General features: G+C 40.8%; 1 protein-coding gene across 2 annotated transcripts; it reads right to left on the minus strand.

Moving 5' to 3' along the window:
• Positions 1-27059, minus strand: KCTD17 (potassium channel tetramerization domain containing 17). Of its 2 annotated transcripts, none has more exons than XM_088141060.1 (7): positions 26841-27059; positions 23064-23172; positions 11154-11245; positions 9984-10079; positions 8379-8504; positions 7006-7111; positions 1-6932 (listed from the first exon to the last, which is right to left on the minus strand). In XM_088141060.1, the coding sequence occupies exons 1-7, from the start codon at positions 27057-27059 to the stop codon at positions 6853-6855; spliced, it is 828 nt and encodes a 275-aa protein (XP_087997186.1). In that variant the 3' UTR covers positions 1-6852. The 2 variants fall into 2 exon arrangements, with proteins under 2 accessions (XP_087997186.1, XP_007421077.2); XM_007421015.3 differs by having other exon boundaries at positions 1-615; positions 6957-7111.
• Positions 27060-27423: the final 364 nt, after the last annotated feature.

Here is a 27423-nt window from a genome sequence, read left to right on the forward strand (position 1 = left end):
TAATGAGACAGTGAAATTTATTCCGGAGTTATTACACAGCATCCTTGGACACAACTTTATAATTATTGTCTCAATTAACAGAATTATGGGTATCTCCATAGTAAACATGTGGCTTTATATTAGAAGTAAAATTTGTCGTCTTGTTGAGTTACATAAATGGCTATAATATTTCTTGGAGTATTGAAATGAAGCATGTACAGAGGTGGCTGTGTGTGCATGCAGAAACACATGCATTCAAGTGTATCAAAGGGCAGATGCTCATCCATTAGAATATTGTTACTAGCCCTCCTCCAATATCACGAGAAAGAATGGGTGTAGGGAAGAATGTATGTGCTTCCCTTCCGCCTGATCTTTTTGGATTGATGGAGAAAATGTGAGTGAGAATAGTATTTAGCTAAACATAGTTACACTTGTGCAACTGGGAACCCAGATTTGTGAACCATGCCCAATCCCACAGAAATTTAGCAGAATCACACAATGGGCTGGAAGGGGCAAGACTAGAGAACACATATCTCCATCTCCCTACTATGCATTTTTGCTCCTGATGCCAGAAAAGGGCTATTTCATAAGGATATTTTTAAAAAGGGTATCTCCCAACAGCTGCACAGATGGCATCTGCAAGACAAACAGAAGGTGAAATTGGTGGGACAGGTGGAATCAAGCCAACATTATTGCTGGGAAATGGTTAAGTCACAGTCATACCCGTTTTCTTCTTCCTAGTGGGTTGGCTAGTTGCATGCTAGAGGACATTCGTGTATCTTTAAAGCTGCCCATATGGAAATGCTTTCTTTTGAACAGGTCTTCCACTGGATGGTGTGCATATAAAGAAAATAAAAGCAGTTCCTCCTTCTCTAGGCTGTTCTCTTGGAGTTCCTGCCGCCCACTCCCTTGCTCTGCTTACCAGATGGCAAATCTGGAAAAGCTAATGAATTGTAACAGGCCTGGGAAATCACTGGCTGGAAAAGTTGCTCCAGCAACAGGAGATTTAGAAGGAAAATGAAATGTTTGTCAGCTTGCAGTTTGCCTGCCTTTAGATCTTCATGGGGTATGTTTCAGCAGCAACATCTGCCATAGCTTGCTGTTTTCATCAGAATGACAAAAGTCAAACTACACTGCAAGGTCTACCCTTTTGTACGTACGTATGATGCCACAACACATGTACAAAAGCAGTACAACCTTGCATCACAAGGTTGCTTTTATCATTCTGTCCCCCTATCCCTTGTCCTTGTCCTTCCCCTCAGACACTTCTGTGTTTCAGTAAAATCTGGTGCAGTTCACACCAAGCCAATCTGCTCAGTGATCCTCTTTCAGGAATAATAAGGTCTTGTTCAAGAAGGATTCAGCTCTCCTCCTTAATCTAAAGACATAAGGTATATTGGATCTGCTCCCAAGGAAGAACTGCCATTTGAACCCAAGCCAAGCTCTCCATCTAGCAGCATATCTACCAAAGGAGAAACACTCCAGCTGGCTTCTTTCTACAGAATGTAACATATTTTCTTATGCTGCTCTTTGCAGCTGGGAATGGCACTTGAGAAACACAATATGCAAAACAAAGAGCAAATATGGAAAGATTGCATCTCTTTGTGCTTCCTCTCCTTCATACTGCAAGGACATTCCTGCATGCCAAAATGTTAGAATGCATTTAATAGTGATGGTTGCCCACAAAGAACAGGGATTGTCATTTGCAGCAGGATGCAGGATATTCATTGTTAAAAACTTCTGAGGTCCTTTCCAGAACTTCATCTGTTCCCCCACTGAGCAAGCCTGAAACCTGCAAGGCTAGAAAAAGGAGTAACTATGGTTGTGTGTGCTTTACTTTGTTCTCCCCAGCAGGGGAAGCTATAACAGCATGGAAAGTCAACTTTTGGGGCCATGAGGAGTAAGTTCTTGAAAGTGCATCCCACATCTCCCAAAAATACTAGAAGGGTAAAAAAGTAATCCAATATTTTGCCAAATAGCAGAACATGCAGCAATTAGAAGGTGCTGCTTAGAAAGTAAAAAAAATACAATACTTCACCTTATTGTAACAACCCACTCCATTGTTTTTTTTTTAAATAACAGTACAAAAATAAAGACTTAAAAGTCAACTTTAAAAAGAGAGATTGATCATCGTTAGCATCATATCCTGAGACACCTGATTTGTAACTGCTTAAAAAAGTTGCAAGGATGAACAAGGGCAAAAGGCAGGAGAAGCGAGAAGGAGAAAACAAATGAATAGGATACAAGAGAGAGGATAATAGTAGTAGCTTCAGGTGAATACAGAGCACCAGTGGTCTCAAAGGCTACATGACCTTCAGGCCACAGCAGAGAGCCAAGACATTCCTGCAGAATCAAAAGATGAAGAGACCTGCCTCTGCTAGGACCTCCCATTGCAGATGATCACAGAAGGGATGCCTTTGTGAGCTGGGCCTTAAGGATGTCTTGATCCTTCCTTTGTAACAAAAGACAAAGCCCACCTATGAGTTAAACCCAATCCACTGGAAGAGGCCAGTGTTGCTCATCAGCAAAGAGTTTATTCCCATGAGACAAGGAGATACATCAAGAGGAGGACAAGTATGGGTACTTCCATACAAAAGACTAACAACAATCTTCTTCCTACAGAATTAGCCAGACAGTATTAGAAAACCTCAAATGGTAAGGCTAATTATCATATTCTCTATTTTGATTCCAAATGAAATCAATGGTTTTAAGAGCACTTAAATCTGTACTGGATTGCTGCTGGCATCTAGAGTCTGGTTCAAAATCTGGCTTCTTGGGAATACCAAATTTAAGTTTGTAGTCTTAAGGTTATCAGGTAGGGAAATAGAAACAGGAGATTTGACTTACCACTGAAGGTCCTTTCTTACAGTGGAGACATTGCATTCTAAAGAGAGTATTTCCTTCCTATTCATCCCATAGGAAAAGCTAGAAAAGGTTTAACACTGCTTCCTATAAAAGAGTATACCTCCTTTCCAGTTGTGGACTGACATTCCAGACCACAAAAAGGGGGGAAAAGTTTTTTAAGAAACATATGAACAATATAGACATTAGACTATGGGCAAATATTATTTTCCCTTTTTAATATATCAGGTTGGGTTGGATGCCCTTATCCCCACTGTAGAAAAAGGACCTTCACAGTAAGTTTGTTTGTTTAGCAAATTTATATAGCTGCTCACCTCAGAAAAAGTGACCCTGGGCGGCATACAAGAAGTTCATTATACAGTTTTCCTACAGCGGAGCTAGGGTACTCTATTCTTCAGCCACTATTACCTCCTTGTGGCAACGATGACCACCATACCTCTGGCTAAAAATCCACCATGAAAGCAGCAGCCTTAGCTAGTTGTTCATACCTTATGTGAGCTCCTCCTTTTCTCAGTGGGATTTGCTGAGATAATTTGGACCCAGTTTTCTGTTTGGATCATAGAACAGAAGCCTTGGCCATGACTGAGGTAGCAAGGGTGTACAGGAAGAGTAGTTTGGGCTAGCTGATCCACAAAGAATTGATGTTTCAGTTGAATGTATACACTCTGTAGTATATATGGCCAGCAAATGACCTCTTCTAATGATCATGATGGATAATGAGCTTAATGAACTATATGATGAATACTCAGTTTAATGAAGTATATACAGTCCACATGAACACCATGGGATGCGGTGGCGCAGGGCTTAATGACGCTGGAGTTTGCCAGTCAGAAATGGTCGGCACTCCAGCGGTTTGGGCCCGGCTCCGTGGGACGGGGTGAGCTTCTGTCACTCGTCCCAGCTCCTGCTCACCCAGCAGTTGGAAAGCTATTCCATCGGTGAGTAGATAAATGGGGACTCCCGTTTAGACCGGAGGAACTGGCAGTGCTGTGCGGGGGAGCAAAATACCGGTGCTGGCCGAACTCCGAATGCAACCAGCACGAGCAATGATCGATGCGAGCGGCGAGAAAAATCTACGGAGGAGGAAAAGCCCGGATGACCCCCTAGTGACCACTGCTGGTCACATATAGCACTGTAGATTTGTAATTGTAACAGTTGTTAGTCACTGTTAGGATTATATACTTTGTGAGCCGCCCAGAGTTCCCCATTGGGGGGAGATGGGCGGAGAATAAATCGAATGTATAAATAAAATAAACACCTAGGTGTGCAGAAATACAACAGCGTGACTGAGTAGACTAAAGCAATGATGTGCCAAAAACTAGGAGAAGATCAAAGAATGATGAAAAGATTCAAGTACCAAGAATCAGGACATGGCTTCCACAATCAAGAACTGCCAAATACTTTCTAAACCATCTTCCAAATTGTAACAATATTCATAATAAGATTGATGAAAAGTAGCTGATCAAGGTCCAATACTTTTAGGTTATAAAACAGTAAATTTTGTTTCCTCCCTCATAAGAAGGTGGTTTTTATAGCGAGGAATGTGACCATATTTGCTTTGTGTTGGAGGATCTCATTTTTCTGTCTTCAGGGTATCTGAGGTTATCTACCACATCTTGGTGAAATTAAAAATAAAATCTGCCATGGGGACATCCACTGTAGAGGTCTGAACCACTCTAGGGCAGCCTGAGGGGAAATATGGGGTTTCATGGCCATGGAGGAGCCAGCCCTCACAATCATATTCTACTTCAAGAACTTGATTGAATGTCTTGAGATATGAGGGAGTAGGAAGTTCTGGCTCCTTCAGGCCAAGAGGCTTACAGACTTTACTGAGATGCTCAGGAAAATCTGATTTTTTGGAAGCATCTGATGGATTTGGGGACTGTTTGTTCTTCCTCATCCAGAGACAACTCCCTCTTTTCCCCATCTGACCAGTCCTGAGGGGAGATACCTGAGTACAATGTACAATAAGGGGTGGGAACTGGGCACCCCTTCATTTGATTGTCTGCCTTTTTCCCCTATGAAGATCTAGAAGGGGCAGGGAGAAGAGGAGCTGTACCTTTTGCCTACTTCCATGTTTGAATCCAGTCAGGAAACCCCAAAATGGGGTATCCTGCTCTTTTTGTCCCCCAGTTTGCCAACGGGATGGTTGGTCACTGGTATGGGGCCCAATCCAGAGAGGCAACAGTGGCTGCATAGCATATAGCTACCAACTCAGTAATTGAGACATTGGCCAAAGCCTCTTGGGAGAGGACAGTGAGGAAACAAGATCGTGCACTGATGTGCCACTGGAGGCCAGCTCTGGTTTGGCCCCAGCCATTGGGGAGATACTTCCACAGACAACAGACTGCTGTTGGTGGCCATAGCAGGAGGTCTGCTGAGTTTACAGGAGAAAGAGAAAAGGGAAGGGAAGGGCCAAAGGAAAAATAAAAATCTGGAGCTGAAAAACAGCCAAAGTAGAGGGAATGCTTAACAGCTGACAGGCAGTATACTCTCTGGAGCAGGCAGGGCTCAAGCAGGAAAGGAGACAATCTTCGTAGCAGAAGCAACATCAAAACCCTTCCAAGCCTGGGAAGGAGATATCACACTACAGAACACTCTGGCTTCACTGAAGGTAAAAGCAAGATTGGCAAGAAATAGGAGGTGCCTTGATGCAGCTGAGTAACAAACATGGTGAGAAGATGGAGATATTAGGAGTCTCTTACATTTGGGGACAAATAGGCACATTTTGAGAATATGTTATAGGAACTCTCACAAAATAGTGGCCATGGTGGGTGTCATTCATTACTAAAAACTCCAACCACAGAGAACAAGAACAGCAAGGTCTAGAGCCATCCATCATTTCATTTTCTAAGAATGCCTTTGGAGATCATGGGGAGCACAGAGGCAGAGTAGGAGATTTGCTTATGGCTGATGCTTTGCAGCATGCAAGCTTCTCACTTATTTCTTAAATTAAAAGAACCTTTTAAAAAGGTACAGCAAGGAATTTGGTGAGCACCAAGTAACGTATAAATGGAGTACAACGCTATCCCTCAGTGCCCTATTGAAAATTCAGCATGTAGATCTCTCCTGTTTCCAGTCCCTCCCTGATTGCTCTTGCCCCATCCCAATTTTCCCAGGTCATTCTGTTTGTTCATTCTTCAGCATCATAATCAGAATTAAGCATATTAAATGAATTGCAGATTGCAGAGTTTATCCTCAGCAAAGACAGACTGATTTTTGCAGGATGAAACTTTGGTTTTTCTTTTAGATCACAATGTAAGTAACAATATAAGGGCGGAGTGGAAGGATGAATAGCTGCCAAAAGCATAGCACAAACCTGGCATGCAGAAGAACCAAACTCAGTCTCTGGCTTCTCCAGTTAAAAAGATCTCAAGGAACAGAGGTACAAAAGACTCTCATATGAGACCCTGGAAAGATACTACCCATAAGAAAAGATACAGCCAAGTCTGAAAGGTCAAGCTCCAATTCATTTTTTTAAAAGGCAGCTTCGTATGTTCAGAAGTCATTTCACAGCTCCTCTCCTCCTGCATGTAATCTTCCACTGTGATACTCCTTCTCTCAGAATCATGAGACTTATTCTGGAAGACAAATTCAGGATGGCCTCAGTCCAGACACCACCACCTTAGCAAAAGAGTCCAAGAAAAAGGAAGGTGGTGGGTAAGTCACACGTAAAAGGCGTGATGGTGCAGATGAAGTGTTGTCTTTACCAAACAGAATGGGAGGAGAGGCCCAGAGAGAAAAGTCTAAACTAGGCTACGATGCAGGATTCTTGGCTCATGGAGGAAAAGGTAGGATTGGAAGTGCAATCAAAGAAATAAACATTACCGGGAGGGGGAGGGGGAATGGAAAGAACAGAAAGTAAAAGGCCTCCAAAACGTCACAAGAAGAAAGAGAATTGGTGGAATCTTGAGTAGCTGGAGCTTGCTACAAATTTAGTATAAAATAAACAGTTTAGACGAAAATGCAAGAGCTGCCAAAAGCAGAGTTTTCCCCCACCTCTCACCAGCCTTAGGCTTCTGTGTATTGCTTGATGCCCACGCAGGCACTCCATGCACCCTCCTTTGAAGCTCCTCCACCACCAGCTTGTGCTGGAAAAGAGCAGATGGCTTTACCCTTTAGTTGATGACTTTGGTCATCTTTTTGCTTAAAGATGTGCTGCACCTTTCTCCTCTTCTGCTTTGGGGGCCTCCTCCTGCCCTTCCTCAACTTCTTGCAGGTGCAGCTCCTCATCCTTCTGCTCTCCTTGTTCTGGACCTTCCTCAGTGTTCTGTGTTGCAGCAGGCAGCACCAAAGGAGAGAACAACAGAAGAACAGAAATACCATCAACAGGAAACAGATGATTCTCCCTCCTTTGAAAAAGGCTCTGGAAAAGAACTTCAGCTTTGGGTTTAGATAACTAGTGTAGCCCAAAGGCTGAGAGAATAATTTAAAATAAAGAAGTCCCCCAGATCATGTCTAACATTTGCAATCAGCTAGCTCCAGGTTGCATTTCAGCTCCCATCATCTCAGCCAGCCCAGCTAAAAGGAGCAGTAATGATATAGATTTATCTTACACTATTATTTATAGGGGTTACAGTTAGATCAGGGATAAGCAACCTTTTGAGTCTGAAAGCACCCTTGGAATTTCGAAAGCATGTTGTGGGCATTTTTTGCACAACGGATACCAGGGAAGGCTAGCCTTTTCAAAAAATGGCTGCTATAATGGACATTGCCAACCATAAAACATCCACTACCAGAAGATAAGGTCATCTTCCCACAAGATGCCTCCTAAAATCTTTTGTAGGACCAAACGGGATTCCTGAAAATATCTGCTTTGCCCTGCAATATTTCAGCTTCCCATCTCATTTTTTTAATTAAAAGAATTTTTTTGAAAAGTTAAGTGGATCAGGGAGCCTGCTGAGGGTCAAGAGATATATCTCAGGCACAGGATCAAGGACATCATGTTACCTTTGCTGAACTAGATCATGCACATGAAGCACTGTAAATATATGATGCAACTAATATTTTGTCAATTAAGAACTTCAGGCAAATCACCTCACTCCAGAAAATCCCTCACTCTGGATTCTCAGGTAACAGAAAACTGAGGACAATGCCACGCAGGAGTATGCAAAATGCCTGCAATTCTAACGAACTATGGATTTATCTGAATTTTGGATTTTCACATCTATCAAAAGAAATAGGCATCAAAATGTAATTCAGCTCCATCTCTCCATATGAAAAGAGTGCAATATATTCCTCAATCTCCCCAAAAAGACTGTTTTTAAACGGTAGAGAACATGGACCAATTGCAAATCTCTGCACTCTTGGAACTCCAATGCATCCTCCAACTGGGATTCTGGTCACCAATAACTTTGGTTAAGTGTCAACACTGATTCTGAATGTTAGCTTAGAAATAAACATTTCTGAAACTAGATTGGACATGATAGGGTACAACAAAGAGCAAGTCTTAACAAGTTTGCCATCTGATAGTTGAAAAGATAAGCAGTTGAGAAAGTAGGTCGTTTAAAATTCAGGATGTTAAGGATTGCCCTAACCTTGACTTTCCGGCTGGATTCAGGGCAAAGGCCGCTGGGTGAGCTGCACAGCTCCTTCGAGACGACACACAGGAATTCTGATTGGTCCTCATTCCCATAATTATAGGATGACCCAATATTCACTAACTGTAGAAAGAGATAAATGAATGCTTGTTATGCCAAATGATGCAAAACTGAGGACATTTCTGGTCTGAAAAAGAACAGAACGTTTGAAGAGGGCAAATATCCTGGAACTGGTGCAGAAGACTAACGTTAATACAGGTATCCTCCACGGTGGTCTGTATGTGGCAAAAGAAATTCACCATGTTTTTCAGCAGAGCCAAAAAGCACAATCTGCCAAAAGATTTTTATTATGCCATAGAAATGAATGAATAGCAATGAATAGAGTCTACCAACTTGTCATTTTCCACTCAAAATTTTCAAATGTAGGAATTTTTTTTAAAGAGCTTCCACAAAGTAGCTGTTTCTTGTCCCTTTAAAAAATAGGAACAGAATGGAAAAAGAATGACCCAATTTAAAAAAAATAAAATAATGCATTTAAACCATATTAAGTATACCCTTTGGGGGAGATGGGCAGCATACAAATTTCATAGATACATACATACATACATACATACATACATACATACATACATACATACATACATACATACTGTTACTTTTCTGAAATCAAACTGTCTTCACAGCACTCCAGACTGTCAGTTGCATGGCATTGCAGATTTTCCCAGGCAAGATCCTCCCGAGGGAGGATGCTTACTATAGCATGTAGCAAAATAGGATCCCCCCAGCCTCTCCCCTTCTTTAAAGGAAAAGCTTTTGCCTTTTAAAAATCCAAGAGAGATATAACAAAGCAGGGTTAGGAAAAGGAGCTAAGGAACATTGCCCCTCAAACTCCAGTTAAGGTTGGAATTGTCTAGGATCTGAAACATCCAGCAAAACAAGCAAGAAATGTTTGTGGCAGTGATCCATTTATCTCTAAGGAATAGGTAACAAGGTTGAGCTAGAAATATTGCACAAGATTAATTTTGGCAGATGTATAGCCATTTAAGGTTTATGGTTTATAATATCTATTGTCTCTGATGTGTATTATCTCTATGCGAGCTCGGTGACTGTATGTCTTCAGTAACAGACCAATACAATTTCATCTTAACTTTTCTTGTGTATCCAAGACTAAGTATAAAATTCTTCTTGGGAATAATGGTAGCCTAAGATTTGGGAGTATCATCAATTCATAGTTTATGCCTGCAATGTTACCTGTACTAATTAAAAAGCACTGAAAGCAGTGGGACATTCCAATAATCAAGCACAAGATTACATGAAGTGTCTTGCATGACAACACATATCTATTAAAAAGTAAGCTCCATAAAGTTTAGTAGAGCTTACTTCCAGGTATACAGCCAGAAATAGAAAAAATTGACTGATAGAGGCTATTAGGTCATTATCATGTTTCTTCCTTCTTTGTATCTGGTCGAGAAGAGCCATATAAGAGCCAGACAGATGCACAAGTGAAGCATAACTGCATATTCCATTAAAAAACCCTCTTGAAGATTCTGAAATCACTATCAAATTCTACACTGGGAAATCTATATTCATAATCTTGCATACCTGTTCAAAGCGCCACCCATCTGACATTGTAGAAACCATTTGTGTGAGCTCTTCCTCCTGACACTGCAGCACTCTGTAGACGTGCTTTGGTGGCACCTAGAAGAAGCAGGACAAGCAAAAACAGACCATATCAGCATGGACTTTCCTGTCTACCTCTGTAGATTTTCTCTTAGTAAACAAAGCCAGGGAGTTGCTTCCCACCCTCAATACTGGGTCCTGGTGGAGAGAACTCTATGCTATAGCAATCAAAGACAGAAGCAATTGCTGGTTGTTGGAACATCTATATATGTGATTAGATTGAAAAGCTAGATGCCCTGAGAGAAGAGCTGTAGCTCACCAAGTGAACATCTTCTGGCAGGGCTGAGCTAGGGACGAAGAATGCAGAGAGTTTTCTGGCAACCAACGTAGGTAATGCTGGTGCAGGAATGATGTGACTCATTATAAGACAAAAAGAGCGAGCAGTTCTGCACTTGAAAGGAGGAGAGGAGCATGAAGTTTCATGCATGAAAATGGTTTGAGATGAAGCATTTTGCACTATTCTCACACACAGATTTGGGGCAAGGAAACATTGAGTAGATGATACATGAGAATAAAAAGTAGAATCTGCCTCACAGGTTTAGTCATTATCTCCAGTTAAAAGGGATCTAGAAGTATAGACTTCCTCATTTCAGCAACCTCCAGATGGGTTGGGATTTCAATTCCCAGAATTCCCAGCCCATATTGCTTTGATCATTTGGGACTAAAACTAAAATTGTGCCCACACATCTGGAAGGCACATGGTTGGGGAAAGCTGCAGTACTGTATGAGAGTTGCTGCCAGTTAGAATAGAAAATATATGGACAAGTAGTCTAATACGTGAAATCCTAGGAGATTTTCCAGCTTCTCACCTCTCTCATAGCAGCAGTCAAAGGCCAGGAGCTAAGACTATTGCCTTTTCACCACTCCCAGATATGAACTTCTTCCCCCAAAAAATACTGACTGGATTTTCAGGAATCATTCTTTCATCCTTTCCAGTTGTATAATTAAGACAGAGTAACAAGTACCTAAAAATTAACTGAATTAATTAGTCCCTGCTTTAAGAATTAAATACTGACTTGTTTATTCCCAGTTCTGTAACATTTATTGTTCCTCCATTTCTCTCAAATATGATTCTGACATTTCCCAACCCACCTGGGTTATAGTGTAATCCTTTTCCTCCAGTCTGTCTTTTATTAGTCTGATTAGAGACCCAATGTTGTAGAATTCCGCTTCTTCCAGAACTCCTAATAATAATAATGGCAGAGAGCATAAATAAAACACTAAGTACTGAGCAACCTCACTGTCAACTAATATTAATAAACATATAAACATTATTAAATTAAGAAGACTTGACAATTCTTGAACTTAACTCATATCAGAATTATATGCTGCAAGAGTGTAATGTTTTTTAGAGAGATCAAATTTGGAAAGGCAATCAGGATCTGTGGGGAAAAGGCAAGACTATAATGAAAAATCACATAAGAGAATAATTCTAATTTAACATACTGGGACATATTTAATACTAAATGTATGTCTTAGGTCTATGGCTCTGTTCAAATGCACACAATCCAGAATTTTTAAAGAAGAAACCATGTGACATTGGAAACAGAACTTTATCCACCAACACTGGAGTGAGCACACAAGTGTGTCTCTTTCCCACAATCTTGCCTGCTGCAAAATGAGGAGACAATCTTGATTTAAGAGAATCAGATCATCACAGAAACATACAACTGAAATAGATCTCAATAGATCACCAAATTTTACCAATACAGAAATTGAGTGATATAACATCAGGAATAAAATAGCCATATAGCCTCTCTTAAAATTCCATAAGGCAGCCAGATGCACTGTTTAACAGCTTGCATCATCAGAAAACTCCTTCAAATGTTTATTCAAAGTTGCCTTATTTGTATTTCAAATTGCTGGCTCTAAAGCAGCAACAACAACAACAACGCAAATTTGTTTTATCAACAAGGTGAAGGTACTTCAAATATTTGAAAATGGCTATATTACCTCTTAAATATCCCTTCACCAAAAGTCAACTCCTCCAAAGTAGCCTTCTATAGAATTATCTCCAGGTTCCCCTGCTACCATCTCACCTGAAAAGCTGTCTGTTTTGTCCATTCTACCCTATTATACTACTCAACACACTTTTGTACTGGTCACTGACTTTTCCATTCAATCCACATACATTCAGCACCCATTCATCCTGGACTCCATCTCTTCTTGCATTTAAGTACCTGATTCCCACTGCATTCAACTTACTATTATGTTTGTCTTCACATATTCAGTTCTAACTTTCACACAGCTAAGAGGGCAGAAGCATACTCTTATAGAGTCATTTTGTGATTCTTCAACAAATTCACTTCTTGCAACAGTTAACACCACGACCCACCACTTTTCTACTGGTATTTGCATTATCTTAAAAATTCTCCATTATTTCCCCATCTACCAAGGCACACTATTTCATCTGTTTGCTCTAGCTTTTGGCCATTTATGTATGCCGTATTTACTCCATTTTTCTTTTCAACTAAAAGTATCTTACATTAATTTTCAGTTCAATACTTCTCATTGCATCATACAATCTACAGGTAGTTCTCGCTTAACCTCTATTTGTTCAGCAACTATTTGAAATTACAATGGCACTGAACAAAGAGACTTACAATCCTTCTAGCTGGGTCTTTCTTTTGCAAAAGAAGGCCCTGGCTGGCTTGCAAATGGAGGCTCTGGGTGGGGCGTGAGAGAAACCATGGTGGCACCAGCATGAAAGAAGGCGACGCAAAGAAGGCCCCAGCCAGTACAGTAGTGGCGCATGGTGTGGTGGGGATGGTGGCAGGCAGGGTATGGTTGTGGGGGCAGTTGGCAGTAGCAGGTAGGCGGGTGGCCAAAAGGGCAGAGATGAGAGGGAGATATGTGAGTGGGGGAGTTCAAGGGGAGGCAGAGGAGGCAGTCCCTTACCATATCGAGGCTCGGGGCTGGGAGGAACCAAGCTGGGAATGGCTTGGATCGGGGTGTCCTCGCCTAACAACTGGTAGGATTCAGTTAATGATGGCAACAGAGACTACCGGGATTGCCGTCTCCAAGTGATGCGGTCACCTGACATTGCGCTTTATGACATCATTCAGCAATGGACATTCCAGTCCCAACTGTCATTGTAACTCAAGGACTACCTGTATTTAAATAATTAAGATTCTCAACCAACTACACCAGTATACAAAAGTACAGGTACATTCATGTCCCTAGCCAAGCACTCTCAAACATCACCACACGCAGTCCTTATACTATTACTATAAATACTTTAAACAACTAAGGGGATAACAACCTAATCTTACTCCCTGCTCAGTGTTGAACTATTTGCTAAGCATTCCACTTATTCTCATGTAGGATCTCTTTCCATCATACGCTGCTCTTACCGTATTCAGTAAATAACGTCAACTCTATATTTATGCGGAAGGTTTCAAAATTCAAGTCTATTTACTTTATCATGTACTTTCTCTAAATCAAATATACAATAAATTCTTTCATATGTGTATATTTTTCAATGACTTACTGAAGATTAAAACTCTGGTCTGCACATCCTTTGCCAGATATAAAAACACAATGCACTTCTCAAGATTTCCTCACCGTCACGTTTTGTACATTTTCTATCAGAATTCTGCAAAATCTTTTTTCAGGCACAGAAAAAACTAATCCTTGTACTTTTTGCATCCACTCCTGCTACCTTTCCCTTTGTATAGAGAAACAATATTGTAATTTATTTGATCTTCTGTCTTCACAGCAACATTAAAGTTGCAGAACACTCCATTAGCAAATCAGAGCCATATATTAACATTTCTCCCGTTTTGCAACCTATATATGCAGCCTTACGATTTCTAAACATTCTCTAGTGTTTTTTAAAGCACAACAAAGCATTTGTTTCAATTTACACTTCAACATACCATAATCATAACCATACAAATCACTAAATATTCCTTCCAGCATTGCCTCATTTTCACTTCATCCCAAATCATTTCATCACTCTTACTTTTAATTCCATTCCCTTTACTGGAGTTCCTTGCTTAACCTCACATACCCCTTTTCAAAACATTTCAGTTATTATTCTACCAAGATTGCTCTGCATTTTCTCTGCCTCTGAATCTTAACCATTCCTTGCTCTATTTGACTATAGTTTCTCAACCATCCTCTTCTGTCTATATGTATTATGCAGTACATTTCTCTCAGTGTCATTTTTTTGCAGGAAACATTTTCTTATAAAGATTTTTTTCTCTCATGTACAGCCTTTTTTCACTTCATTCCAGCAAGCATCCTTTTTCATACTTCCCATTTTAACGCTTCCACATACATCTGTGATATAAGGTAAATATCTCTTTTCATTCTATTTCAAGCAACTTCCACCTCAAATTTATGTCCACTTCTCATTGTTTCTGTTAGAACACTAATCTATCTTCCAATACCTTTTCATACATGATTATCATACTCGATCCTTATGGTCCCTTCCAACTCTACAATTCTATGATTCTTTGTCCACTTCCTCTGCTTCTATTCTGATTTCCTTCACATTTTTTTTCTTTCCATGCCCATATTTTTCCAAGAAGCAATCTGAAACTGCCAAGTAATGTCTGTACCACATTCAGAATCTCTCATCATTCTATTGCTCACTAACTCTCTCCATCTCTCATCATAAACAAATCAGTTATGCTTTTAGACTGACGTTCATTCCTTTTCCATGTGTACGTGTGAACAGACTAAAACATAAACCATAAATTCAAAACAAGCACGTATTTCTAAGCAGACATGCACCCAATAATCATCATTTTCATTCAGTTTTGGAACTCTGAATGGTCTCAATGTTTAGCTCATTCCCATCCATTCATTCAAGTCATCTAATCAAGTAATTTTTCTCCAGAAGCACTTTCAACAGAATGTTGCACAACTTTTGGCAAAATTAAGCTTGCTTCTTCCCTTGTCATAGGAATGTAACATTCACCAAATCAAATCAAATCAAATCAAATCAAATCAAATGTATTAGATTTGTAAGATCACTCAGTTCAGAATTACTCCGGATTCCTACTTTCATGAGCATTCACAGCTACCGAATGCTACCAATTCATACTTTCTGACACACTTTAGCCCTTTCATTAATAATTAAACCTACAGTTTCAATCTTCTACACTTATTTATCAACTCCACTCAACAAGATTAACCCACCTTCATTCACATCTATTACATTCTTTCTCTTAGTTTCACATTTGCACAATGTATCTATTTTTCTTTCATTCCTTTTAATTTTTTAATTATTAATAATAGAATACAAGCAACTACAGCACCAGCAGAAAAAATATAGTAGTGGTATATAGTGAGAAAAAGAATACATACATGGTGGTGATTAAAATGAACATAATAAAAAGGAAATATGGGGAAACTAGTTAAAGGAAAAGAAAAAGAAAGAGCCATATATTTTTCATTTAGTATCAATATAGAATTCAATCCTTAAGCTTATTATTCAGTCAAGACCATATGGAAACATATTGCTTTATCTTCTCATGTTTAGAACAAAAAAACTTTTAAAAAATAGATAAGGTTCATATTCTGAATTCATTCCTTGGTATCAGGAGGATAAATTTCTTTCCATTTACATAAGATTATCCTCATTGCCAAGCCCCAGGCTTAGTAAACCCAAAAGCTTCATATTTTAGGAATATAGCTTGGCAGCCCATTTATATCTTTAACTGTTATATTTTTGCAAAAAGAAAATAAATTAACCAGCATTTCTCTATCACTCCTTTCTCCTCAGTTTGAAAGAAGACCAGGTATCTCAATAGCTTGTATGAAATGAGATAAAGAGAAAACATGAGAAAAAATATTTCTAAGTATATGAGTAGAATGCTGGAATGTTCTTCTCAGAACCATTCTCAATAGCAAGGCACTTAATACTGTATAAATAATTATTAGGCAACAAAGTGTAGGGGAAATTCTCGAGTTCCTCCAGCTCAGTGAGTCTATATTTAGTAGAATATGTGCATGTGAGTAGAACCAAGCCCATTAAAAATATCTGGAAAAAATTACTTCAGACTCAAAGGGACATTTTTATTAAGGAAATAGCATGCTCAGATAGAAGGCTTGCTTCTTTGAGCTTTCTATTCTCATGGTGATAGAGGAAGAGGAAGAGGAGAGGAGACAAGAGCTCTGTTCTTCCTGATTTCCTCCAATCAGGCAAGAGAGAACAGAAATAAAGAGAGCAACAAAAGAAGATACTTGGCTGCTCACTCATAACATTCCTAGATAGAAAGAGATAAAAAATAGATGTTTCTAGTTCTCCAGCACAAAGTTCTAATAGCTTTAGAAAGCTCTAGATATCTTCAATAACTTTAAAACACACTTCCAGCAACCCATGAAGAAAATCAGCAAAATATAATGTAATAGCTCTAGACATATCCCTCCATTCCCATTATTGACATCCTCTTCATGATGAGCTGAACTTCTGAGTAAATAGAACAAGGGTGGGTACTAGCATGCTCCTTCTTACTTGCCCTATTCATAGCAAGTTTCAGGATACCTCAACAGGCTTCACTTTCTTATTTAGCTGATTTTTCTAACACAAAAGAAAACTCTATATTTACCCAAAAGGGAGATGAACCTGAATTTGAGATGACAGGCATATCACAAACATTTCCTGTTCCAGAAGATCAACTTTCTGAAAACCGCTGGACCATCCCCTGGATTGGTGTGGCCCATAAGAACAACAAATTGCTCCAATGTATTCTGGAACATCCCATCCCTAAAAAGATAAAAATATAAACAAAAATCCTTTTCATTGTCCAACTCCTGTTGAAACCAATCCTGGAGTGTATTTTTTCCCTCAACAAGTTTCTGCATGTAGCATATTCACATACGTGTATACATGTCTCTTAGCTTAAACTATCTCACAGAATGGTTGTTATGGAGAAAAATGGGAGGCCAGAGTGCTATGAATTCCACCTTCAGCTCCTGATAGAAAGGTGGGATATAAACCTAACAAATGAACAAACTAAATAAGCAAATGGGTAGAGAGATTCTATTATATTCACCTTTTACATGAAAGAGGTGATCAAGGCTAACCTAGATTAACATGCCTATTCAGACACTTTGCGCCCCTACTCATTTGCTCATGTTCAACAGTTATACGGGAACAGTGATAGTTCCTCTGCAGCTCTACTCTCAGAAAATGTACTACATACACAGGTAATTTTTTGAGAAGAATGCTAGATTCTTTTTGGGTAAATATAGTAAATGAAAGATGGTCGTTAAGTCATGCATAATAAAACATACAGAGAGCTTGTTTAGATCCAAGCATTATATTCAAACTAAGCTATCCTGGCTTGTTCGATACACTATAATTTTTTTAAAAAAAATTCTGGCTTAGCTTGATGCATAGATCCAACCAGTGAGTTAAGCCTTTTCAACCATCAAAAACAACTAATTTCCCATTTGTACTGTAAATGTGAAGAAATCTTGCCTATCAGAAAAACAGCGTAGCAAACTTGACAGATGGTTTAAGAATAAATTTTCATTTATTTACTTAGTTTGATTTATAAAGCCTCCCACTCAGCACATGACTCAGGGCAGTGTACTTCATCAGTAAACAATTAAGTCCATATAAAATGACATAATGAAAAAAATAATAAAAACAAAATATAAAAACATAAGGGCATTAAGTGCTGGGAAAAATTAAGCCAACAGGATTATACTGGCCCACTGTCTGGGGAAAGAGTCATGTTTTTAATGTCCTCTGAAAGGCAGGCTAGGTGGGGCCAACCAAATCTCAGGGGTGAATCTTGTTCCAAAGGGTAGGGCAATAACAGAGAAGGCACAACTCCTGGGTCTTGCCAGATGACACTGTCTAAGCAACAGAACACTGTCAACCATGTCAGATCTAACTGGACCCTAGCAGATCTAACCAGAAGAGCAGAAATAATCAGAGATTATTTTCCAGTCCTGCAAATTAGCCAGCCTGGTGCCACAAAGGACTTTTTAGTGAGAACCAGCATCTTGAACTGCACCCAGATGCTCACTGTTAATCAGCGTAGTTCGTAAAGAAGAGATCTATCCTACTTGCACCACTGCATTCTGGACCAGCTGCAGCTTCTAAGAGGTCATTGAGGACAGTCCACGTGGAATGCATTGCAGTAATCCAATTGTGAGGTGACTAAGGCATGAATGACTATGAGGAGAGCCTCCTGATTCAGAAATAGGCACAACTGGTGTACTAAGTGGAACTATGCAAAGTCCCTCTCTGAACAGGAGCTGTAAGTCTAGGAAGCCCACCAAACTGCACTCCGGATAGATTTGGGGTAGTGCTACTCTATCCAGAAACAAAGATGGAAAGTCTCCAGATCTAGATAGTCCTAAAATTCAGAGCCACTCTGTATTACAAGGGTTGAGTCTGAGCCTGTTCTCCCTCATCCAGGTCCCTTCAGCCTCCAGACATCAAGGCAGAATCTTGATGGTATCATTTGGAGGGCCCAGTGTTGAGATGTACATCCAGCTGCATGCTTATGGATGATCCCATCCAGCTGTCTCACACAGATGTTAAACAGATGTCAGGAGAGAATCAAGCCTTGAGCTATCCCACAAAGCAAGAGCCTTGAAGCTAGATCTCTTCCCACACCCCCACAACAACACCAACTTGAACAGGCCCAAGAAGAAAGAAAACCAGCGCGACACCATGACTCCCATTCCCAACCCCTAAACCATCCAAAAGGATATAATGATCAATGGTATTGAATGCTGCCAAGAGTTCAAGGAAATCAGATGGATGCACCACCTCCATGCCAGTCCCGCCATAAGTCAAGAAGTGAAATCAATACCATCTCCATACTGTATCCAGGTTTGAACCCCTACTGGAAGAGATCCAGAAATCTACCTAATCAAGAGCCCCTTGAAGCTGCAGCCTGACCACCTTCTCAGCGAATTTCCCTAAAGACGAGACAGCCCAGAAATTAACTAACACAGTTGGGTCCAGCATGGCTTCTTGAGGAGAGGATGAGCCACTATCTTAAGCACAGGATGGACCACCCCCTCTTTCAAGGATGAATTCACCACTGCTTGGACCCAGCCCACATGCCACCCTCTGGGAAGCCTTAACCAACCAACCAGATTATACCGCCAAGCGTACAGGTATTTCACTCATGCAGAAATACTTTAATCTTCAGACATGTCCACTATCTAGCTCTAGTCCAGTGATAGCCAGACTACAGACTTGCTGGACCTATTTTGTTGTTGTTTTTATCACAATATCAATATCCACCAACTGGAATTATCAGCCCAGACGGAAGGGCAATATTAGGGAATTATGGGATTTCTAGACCAAAATATCAAGGACTAGGCTGCAACTGGTGGCTGGGGAATCCTGGGGGTTGAAGTCCATACATCTTAAAGTTCCTGAGATTAAGAAACACAGGCCTAAGGGAAGCTGGCATGAAATGCCACTCCTTACTGCAACATAAGCAAATAAAATATTGCCTTCCATTTTGTTCACCTGTCATTATTTGCATCCTCTCTCGTCTCTTCCCTAGAGGCACACACGTGATGCATTTCAGCAGCAGGCATGGGGGATCTAGGCACTTAATGAACACACTGAGGAACCAGAATTGCGCTTAGGAACCAGCATTCTGTAATTCACCAGAAGAATCTATTTGGACCTGATGCCTTATTTGGAAAACTTGGTCTTCACCATATGTTACTTTCCTTCTCTAGCAAAACTAGATGAATACATTAATAAACAAAGCAAAAAGTATAGCACAAGCCCAAAGGTTGTGGGGAGGGGAACAAGGAAGCAATTTCTTTTTCAATCACCTCAGAGGGCTACTACCATCATCATTAAAATGATGTTGCTGTTCCTTTCTTTTCCTTCCCCTCCCATGTAAACCACCCAGAACTGAATAGGGATAGAATAAAATGCTGTAACTTCGGGTTACTCAAGACTGATTGGCTGGCTTCCTATAACATACTAAATTCTAAACTCAGGTTACCAAGACATAATTTTTGTTTGCACATAACATGTCCCCAAACAAATAAACCAAACATGGGTTTCCATAACATGTGACTGAGTTCTTATAACACACTGAACTTTTAATCTAGTGTAGTGTTGTCTGAACTCAGTCAGTCAATTCTCCCCCCACCCCATTCTTACTCCTTTTTTGCAATATAAGAAATTTGTGCTTTGAATAATTCAGGCAAGTACTCTCACCATTGCCACCTACTCCCACAAGTAAACGAAACTGTCAGGGCAGAGAAACTGAAGATGGTGTAATGCTGTGAATTATCTGATCAGCATCTTTTTTTTTAAGTTGGAAAAAAAACGTTACTATAAGCATATAGTCACTTTACATTTTTCAAGCTTATGTTAAAAATTAGAAGATATATGAGAGGGAAATACTAAAAGCAAAGTCAAAAATAAAACATAAAAGCACTGTAAGACGGAGCTTCCAATAGCACATTTCCTCTTCCCCTTCCACTATCCTCAACTTCTTACTGCCACTTAAGCATTTGTACTTTTCTTTGACCGCTGGAAATTATTGCTTGTATCTATTTTGGATGGTTAGCTCTATTGTTTAATTAGCTGATCAGTATCAAAAACAAGAGGTGTCATCAAAATCTGCCATCTGAAGCTGACTGTTGGGATTTCTGAATATAGAGTGCAGAGCATTCAAAAGGGGGATGACATTTTTGAAGGAAAGACGTTGCCTTTTACAAAGCCATGAAAACTAAATATTTAGAATACCCAAATACCAGTGTATTCGCAAGGGTAAAAACACATCATCCTTCAGATGAACTCTTTGGCCTGTTCCTCATTCTCTGTACACAGAACTGCATTAATGGAATGCAGGCATTTTAAAATAGACTGTGGAGCCAAAGTACAGTAAGGACCAGATCAGCTTTGTACTTACCCTACAGTAGTAAGTAAATAAACCTGCTCTTTAATATTGTCTTCAAGTTCAGAGCCTCAACCCCACTCAGCAAGGTCATGGTGGCTGAGGACAATATCCACATGGGCATCCCAAAGCAGGGAAGTAGGAATCCCCAACTTTCATTATAAAAACAAGTCACTCTCTAGCCCAGATTCGAGATAAAGTATATAATCACTATTCCACCCACTTATTTTGTAAGAAACTAGCCTGGCCCGGCTCTCCTCTCCTCTCCTCCACCCCAGTTCAACTGCTAGCTTAGTGTCCAGTAGAGTACTGGGGGGGGGGGCGTCCATCCTGAGTGCAGGCCACAGGGGGGTGCAGCTGAAGACGACAAGGAGGCCAGCAGCAAGCGCAGAGGCACCCCTGTTTGGTGGGTGGTGCCACACAGCAGCGACAGAGGGAAAAATATGCCTTCAAGTGAGTTTTAACTCCCAGCAACCACCCCCTGCAGCATTTTTCAGAAGTGGCATGCTAGTTCCCTCTTCATCAGCCTGAAAGAGAACAACTGGCCAAGGTCACCCAGCTGGCTTTGTGGCCAAGGCACGACTAGAACTCAGAGTCTCCTGATTTCTAGCCTGGTACCTTGACCACTAGACCAACCTGGCTGTCAGCAGCAAACAAGTGTCAAATATGTGAGATACACCATTGGTTTGGTCTAGTACCCCTGTATGTTGTACTGGTGAACTTTTTTTTAAGGGAGATGTAATATACAGGAGAGTTGGTTATAGTGATTGCTAGTTATTATGACTGGACAGGTTTGTGTATGCATGAATTATTCAGTAAATCTGCAATTTTTCTTTCCTCTTGAACATACCTCCCCCTCCTGCACTAGTGCAGGCATTAGCGCTAAGCTAAGGCAGTTTGCTAGTTCAGGCAATATGCCAAAAAGTAAAGTTTTCTCATGGATGATAAGAGAAAATGTTTTGAAGATATTGACATCTTAGCAGAGTTATTTAGAGAATACAGCCCAGCAATGAGATACCAAGTCGTAAGCCATTAGATAGGTGAAATAACTAAGCAGCCCATATTTTTAAAATTTTTGTTATCCAGAGTTCTTCACCAAAATGGCACTTCTAGGCAACTTTATTATAAAAATAAAGATAAAAACAGAATAACTATGCATAAATCGGACAATTAAAAACAGCTATAAGGGAAAAAAAGATACATAATCAATTAAAACTGCCTTAGTAGCAAAACCAATATAAATCCTAGCGTGAACAAGAACATCTCTACCTGTTGGAAGAAAGGCAAGGAAAGAACTAATTAAGAAATAAGGAAAGGAATAATTTACTCCATGGTAAAACCTTTGATTTTCATCCAGACATCCCCTGGGTTTAACAACTGGTCTCTCCATCAAGGCTAAGACAGACTCTGTTTTGAACCCGGGAGACCCCCTGCATCCAGTCATCATAAGCCAGAGATGGGCAATTTTTGACAATCAGGGTTACACTTAATATTTTATGCAGGATGGCTATGGGCCATAAAGGGCAGAGATAGTGTGAAAAATAGGCAGGGCTGTATCTCAGATGTGAGCAAAATCAATATTGGATAATTTTTCACATAATTTGGGGGCAGTTGAGGGTGTCTCTTTGCTTTTTAACTATGCTAAGTCTATCTTAAGATTTATCTTATAGTTTGTGTCTTTCTTATTCAAAAATGGCAGAAAACCATATTACCCATTTTTAACAACAGAAACAATAGTGGGAAGACTGGGCCCTTGGGTCGGTAAAAAGGACCTTGAAGGCACCCTATTACTGTATAAATATGACTGTGTCAGATAGACAAATAGTCTAACTTGGTATAAGGCAGCATTCTGTGTTCCTGTTCTAGAAGATGGGAATCATTTCCCTCAGAAATTATGTGAAGCATTCAAACTTATGAAAAAGATCGTGTAGCCAGAAAAGATCTAATATGTTCTTAAGGTTCCATCAGAATATTACTGTCATGGAATATGACTTTAAACAACAGCACACAGAGAGAAGAGTATTGTCAAGTGTATTGTAGAGGCACGTCAATAAATAGCCCTTAGCAATCAATTATGCTCACTGCCCGCCACAAACAACCCTGATATTCATAAACCTGGGTTCTGGAACATACAGATCTGAAGACTTACCTTCCTCAGCCATATCTTTATCCAGTACCAATTTCCCATGCCGGAGGAAATTCAGAATAGGTCCAAAATAAGTAGGGTCTCGATCTATGAGATATGCGCCGGTCTCATCCTAAAGCAAAGGCAAAGAACCAAACAAGCCACATTTCACTAGCTTTTCTGAGTTCTTTGGTTACTTGGATCTTCAAAAAACTTTTCACTACAGTCCCTCACCCAAACCTCTGAATAAATTTAGTCTTCAGCAATAACAAATGAAACATTGTTATGGATCATTAACTGCTTAAAAACAGAGCAGAGAGAAAGAATTAGCGGTCAGTTTTCATAATGAAGGGGTATAAACAGAGGTATGAACATAATGAAGGGGTATAAACTGCAGCAACCCAGAACAGCAGAAAAAGGAAACAGACCTCCTATACAACATCTTCCAACAAAACAGATACCCACACAACTTTATCAAAAAGTGCCTGACCATTCAACCCACTACAGCACAACCAACATAAGTTATGAAAAGGATAACACTGCCATACATCAGAAACGTCTCAGAAACAACCAAAAGACTATTACAACCACATGGCATCTCTGTAGCACACAAGCCAACTAAAGCCCTCCAAAACATCGTAAGTAAACCAAAAGGCCCAGTAGCCCAAGAAGAAAGAACAGGAGTCATCTACAACGTACAGTGTAAGGACGGGCAGGACAGACAGGTAGAAGACTAGCAGAGTGCACCCATAAACACCAACTAGCAGTCAGAAGACATGATGAAAACTTCTTAATCTCACAACACATGGACAGATTTAACCATAGTTTCAGCTGGGAAACTTTCAACATCTTAGACCAAGCTAAATTCAAAACACGAGGGAATTCCTGGAAGCTTGGAATTCAGACAAGTCAGCCACCAACAGGCACATAGAGATAAACAACATTTACACACTATTCAAAAGAGACAATAAAAAGGAAACAAAAAGACCAAAACACCTCCTCATCAGCAATCAACACCCAGATAAACAGGGATTAACACCAGGATTAGCACCAGACAAACAATCAAGCAATAAACAATACCCTAATCAAGGAACTACCAACTCAGATAAACAATCAAACAGTAAACCACAGCCTAATCTAGGAACTACCAAGAAAAAAAACAACCCCCCCCCCAACACTGGCAGGGCAAGCTACTGTATATAAACAGAGAGCAAACCCCGCTCCCTTCTAGCACTGAAGATGTTATCTAGATGGGTAATGAAATGCCTGCAAGAAAACAATCAAGCTCAGAGTACCCCAAGGACTCCACAAACAGTTGTGTTTCCCCAGAGAGCTGCCTTGGGACCTGTGCTTCTTATGTAAGCCCTGAAGTTAAACCAGTGAGAATCATTTAGAAATCAGCAGTACGGTAACCAGTTCTGCTGACACCAAATTACTCAGAGTGGTAAAGAAAAAACTGACCTCAAGGTTTTTCTCCAAAAAGAGTGAGTGGGAGTTACTACAAGGCATAAAAGTATACAAACTGGGACCAAAAAAAAGTCAAATGTTTTAAACACACACAAAACATATTGATGAGATAAAGTGGCAATGACTGGTCAGAAACAGATCTTGACATCACTACAAAGTGTGAAGATATGCAAGAGACACATCCCAAGATAGCATCGACCAGGAAAAAGATAAAACAAATTGTACTGCCAATATCAAATGCATTACACAGCTACACTGTTCACCTATGACTGCTGTATCTCAAAAAACACTGTAAAAAGTAATCAAACAAAAATCTGGAGCAGCCCTCCAAAGAGAAAGAATCTTGGAGAGTTTTTTGGTTGGGGAAAAATGGACAAAAAAAGGAAGAAGTATGTATAAAATTATGCACACTCAGCAAAAGAGGTTTTTGTCTCTCTGTCATATTATGGGAACCCTAAGTCATTAAATGGACTTAAATAGAAGATTCAGGGCAAAGAGTTAATAAAGTTAAAGATATTTAAGCTGTGAGGTGTTTAAATATTTCTTAAACAATAAATGCACTACCCCAATATAATGAACTCATTCCTGCCTTGTGCTACACCATAAACTATGTTGTATATGACACAATGGCTAAGTTTGCAAAACAAAGAAAGTCAACACAAATTGCATGTATCTCCATGATCAGAGGGGAAAAAAGGCAAAGCAAAGCTGCCAAGAAAAATAGGAGGATATGGCACGGCCCCCATTGTATGTGTGTGCATGTTCAGGCCCAATAGTGTACTTCCTCCAAATGATATTGACTAATTTGAAACAATGCTGAAACAAAGGCTATAGTCATAAAGCAGATTTAATGTGCTTTACTGAATTAATCAAATTGGCAGGCTTACCCAACAAACTAAATCCTACATAAATCATACTCAGTTTGCAACGCACTGCCTGATTCACTCAACGTGGGTTAATAAAATGTTACTGCTGAGTTCACAGAACACGCTGTGTCTAAATTAATTAACCTTATTATGGCTTTACCTGACAATCTGGCTCACAAGATGTGTTATCACTATGGCTGGACTCCTCCAGTGTGCTAAAGCACATCTCAGCCTAGCCTCACACTGTGTGCAAATCCAGCCACTGAGCCACAGAACACATTTTAGCCTAACGTGTTGTCCAAAGCCAGCAACTTTTTGATCCTATCATAACATTTATTTGAAGGCTGAAATCTGTATGCATGTCCTCGGAGGATAACCCTGAAATCAACGGCCCTTGCTCCGTCTGAGCTTTCCGCCTCTCCTCCTTTTAAAACAAAAAACAAAAACATCCTGCGGATGAAGTTGTTGAATGACTGCCCACTACTACATTAGCCGCAGAAAAGCTGCACCAAGCCTCAAGATAAACTCTTGGAAGCACTGACAGATGACCCACGTTACATCAAGGAATGTCTTGGAAAGGAAGAGACGACCGTACACGCGCGGCCGTTTGAGGACTGGGCAGAGTTTCTCCGAGGCGAACCAGCCCCTCGGGCCGGCAGCTGGCGTCTTCAGGGTTCTTCGTCGATTCTTTTACCAGGAAGCCGCGCACTTCTGAGATAAGAGGCCACAAACAGCAACATTATCTCCGCCGACCAATTTCATCAGCTCTCGCGTGCAAAGCAGAAGCCGGAGTTTCTCCGCGTACGCATTTTTCAACCAGCAGAGCGATTCGCGCGTAGGCTTTTAAGAACACAGTTTCCCTGTTTAGACCAGTGTTTCTCAACCTTAGCAACTCTAAGAAGTGTGGTCTTCAACTTCCAGAATTCTGGAAAATGGGGAATTCTGGGAGTTGAAGTCCACACATCTTTAAGTTGCGGAGGTTGAGACACACTGGCTGAGACAGATGCCCCCCGCCAGAAAACAGATGCTTCCATAGGACTTGCCTCGCTCTTTAATTAGCTGAAGCGTAGCGGTAAAACTATCGTTCCTCCGTAAAGCTCCCAAACCCCTGAGAAATGGGGGAGGGGGGGCGGGGAGGAAAAGGAGAATCGAGTCTCCGGAAATTAATTTTGCACCCCTGGCCAACTTTGCGTTCACGAAGGAGGCATGCGAGTGTGACTTTGCAAAAAATGACTCCGGCTGATGGGCACGACTCGAAAAGTGCGCGAGGCGAGAGGAACGCTCGATTCCTTAGCAAGATCTCTCCTGAGAGCGCTCCGATCGTCCGAAACAAAGAGCCCCTCATCGCCCTCGCCTCTTCTGGACCCGCGGCGCTCTCCACGCCCCACGGTTTAGGCGAAGTGAAAACGCTCACGTGTTGGCAAAACAACGCCGCTCCTTTGCGGGTCGGTAAAGCGCGGGGGCTTACCCGATCTGACTGCAGCTCTTCTCCCTGGCACAGGCGGCAGAGGAAAGATTTCTGCTCGCGGCACAAGGTCTGCCTGGTGGTTAAGAAAACGGTGCCCCCGACATTCAGCCGAACCCATTTGCCTCGGCTGCTGGGGGGCAGCGGCTGCTGAGAGCAATCCCACGCGTACGAAGTAGCCCTCGGCGCAGCCGGCGCGTCCGCCCCTCGTTCCATTCTCATCTCTCTCTCTCGGCACACCCCTCCTACTTCCACAAATAGGCGGGACGCGGCTTGCAGGTGTTGAGCACTGGAGGATTCTGGGGCTTGTAGTTTGTTTCGAGGATAGCGCGCATTCGGGACTTGGCGGGACGTGAAGTCAAGGAAAACGGGCGCAGATATTGTAGTATCTTGCAGTGTTTAAATGGGGATTGTTTGTTGGATTTCCTTTTTATGACAACTCAGCAATCTTCTCAAGCAGAAAGTGCAAAAATAATTTGAATCAGTGTTTCTCAACCTTGGCAATTGTAGGATGTGTGGACTTCAACTCCCAGAATTCCCCAGCCAGCATGCTGGCTGAGGAATTCTGGAGTTGAAGTTCACATAT

This window comes from Python bivittatus, unplaced genomic scaffold (assembly GCF_059951505.1).
Source record: "Python bivittatus isolate LINGU-HERP-01145 unplaced genomic scaffold, Pbiv_v1 ctg000330_np1212, whole genome shotgun sequence".
Classification (NCBI taxonomy): Eukaryota; Metazoa; Chordata; class Lepidosauria; order Squamata; family Pythonidae; genus Python; species Python bivittatus.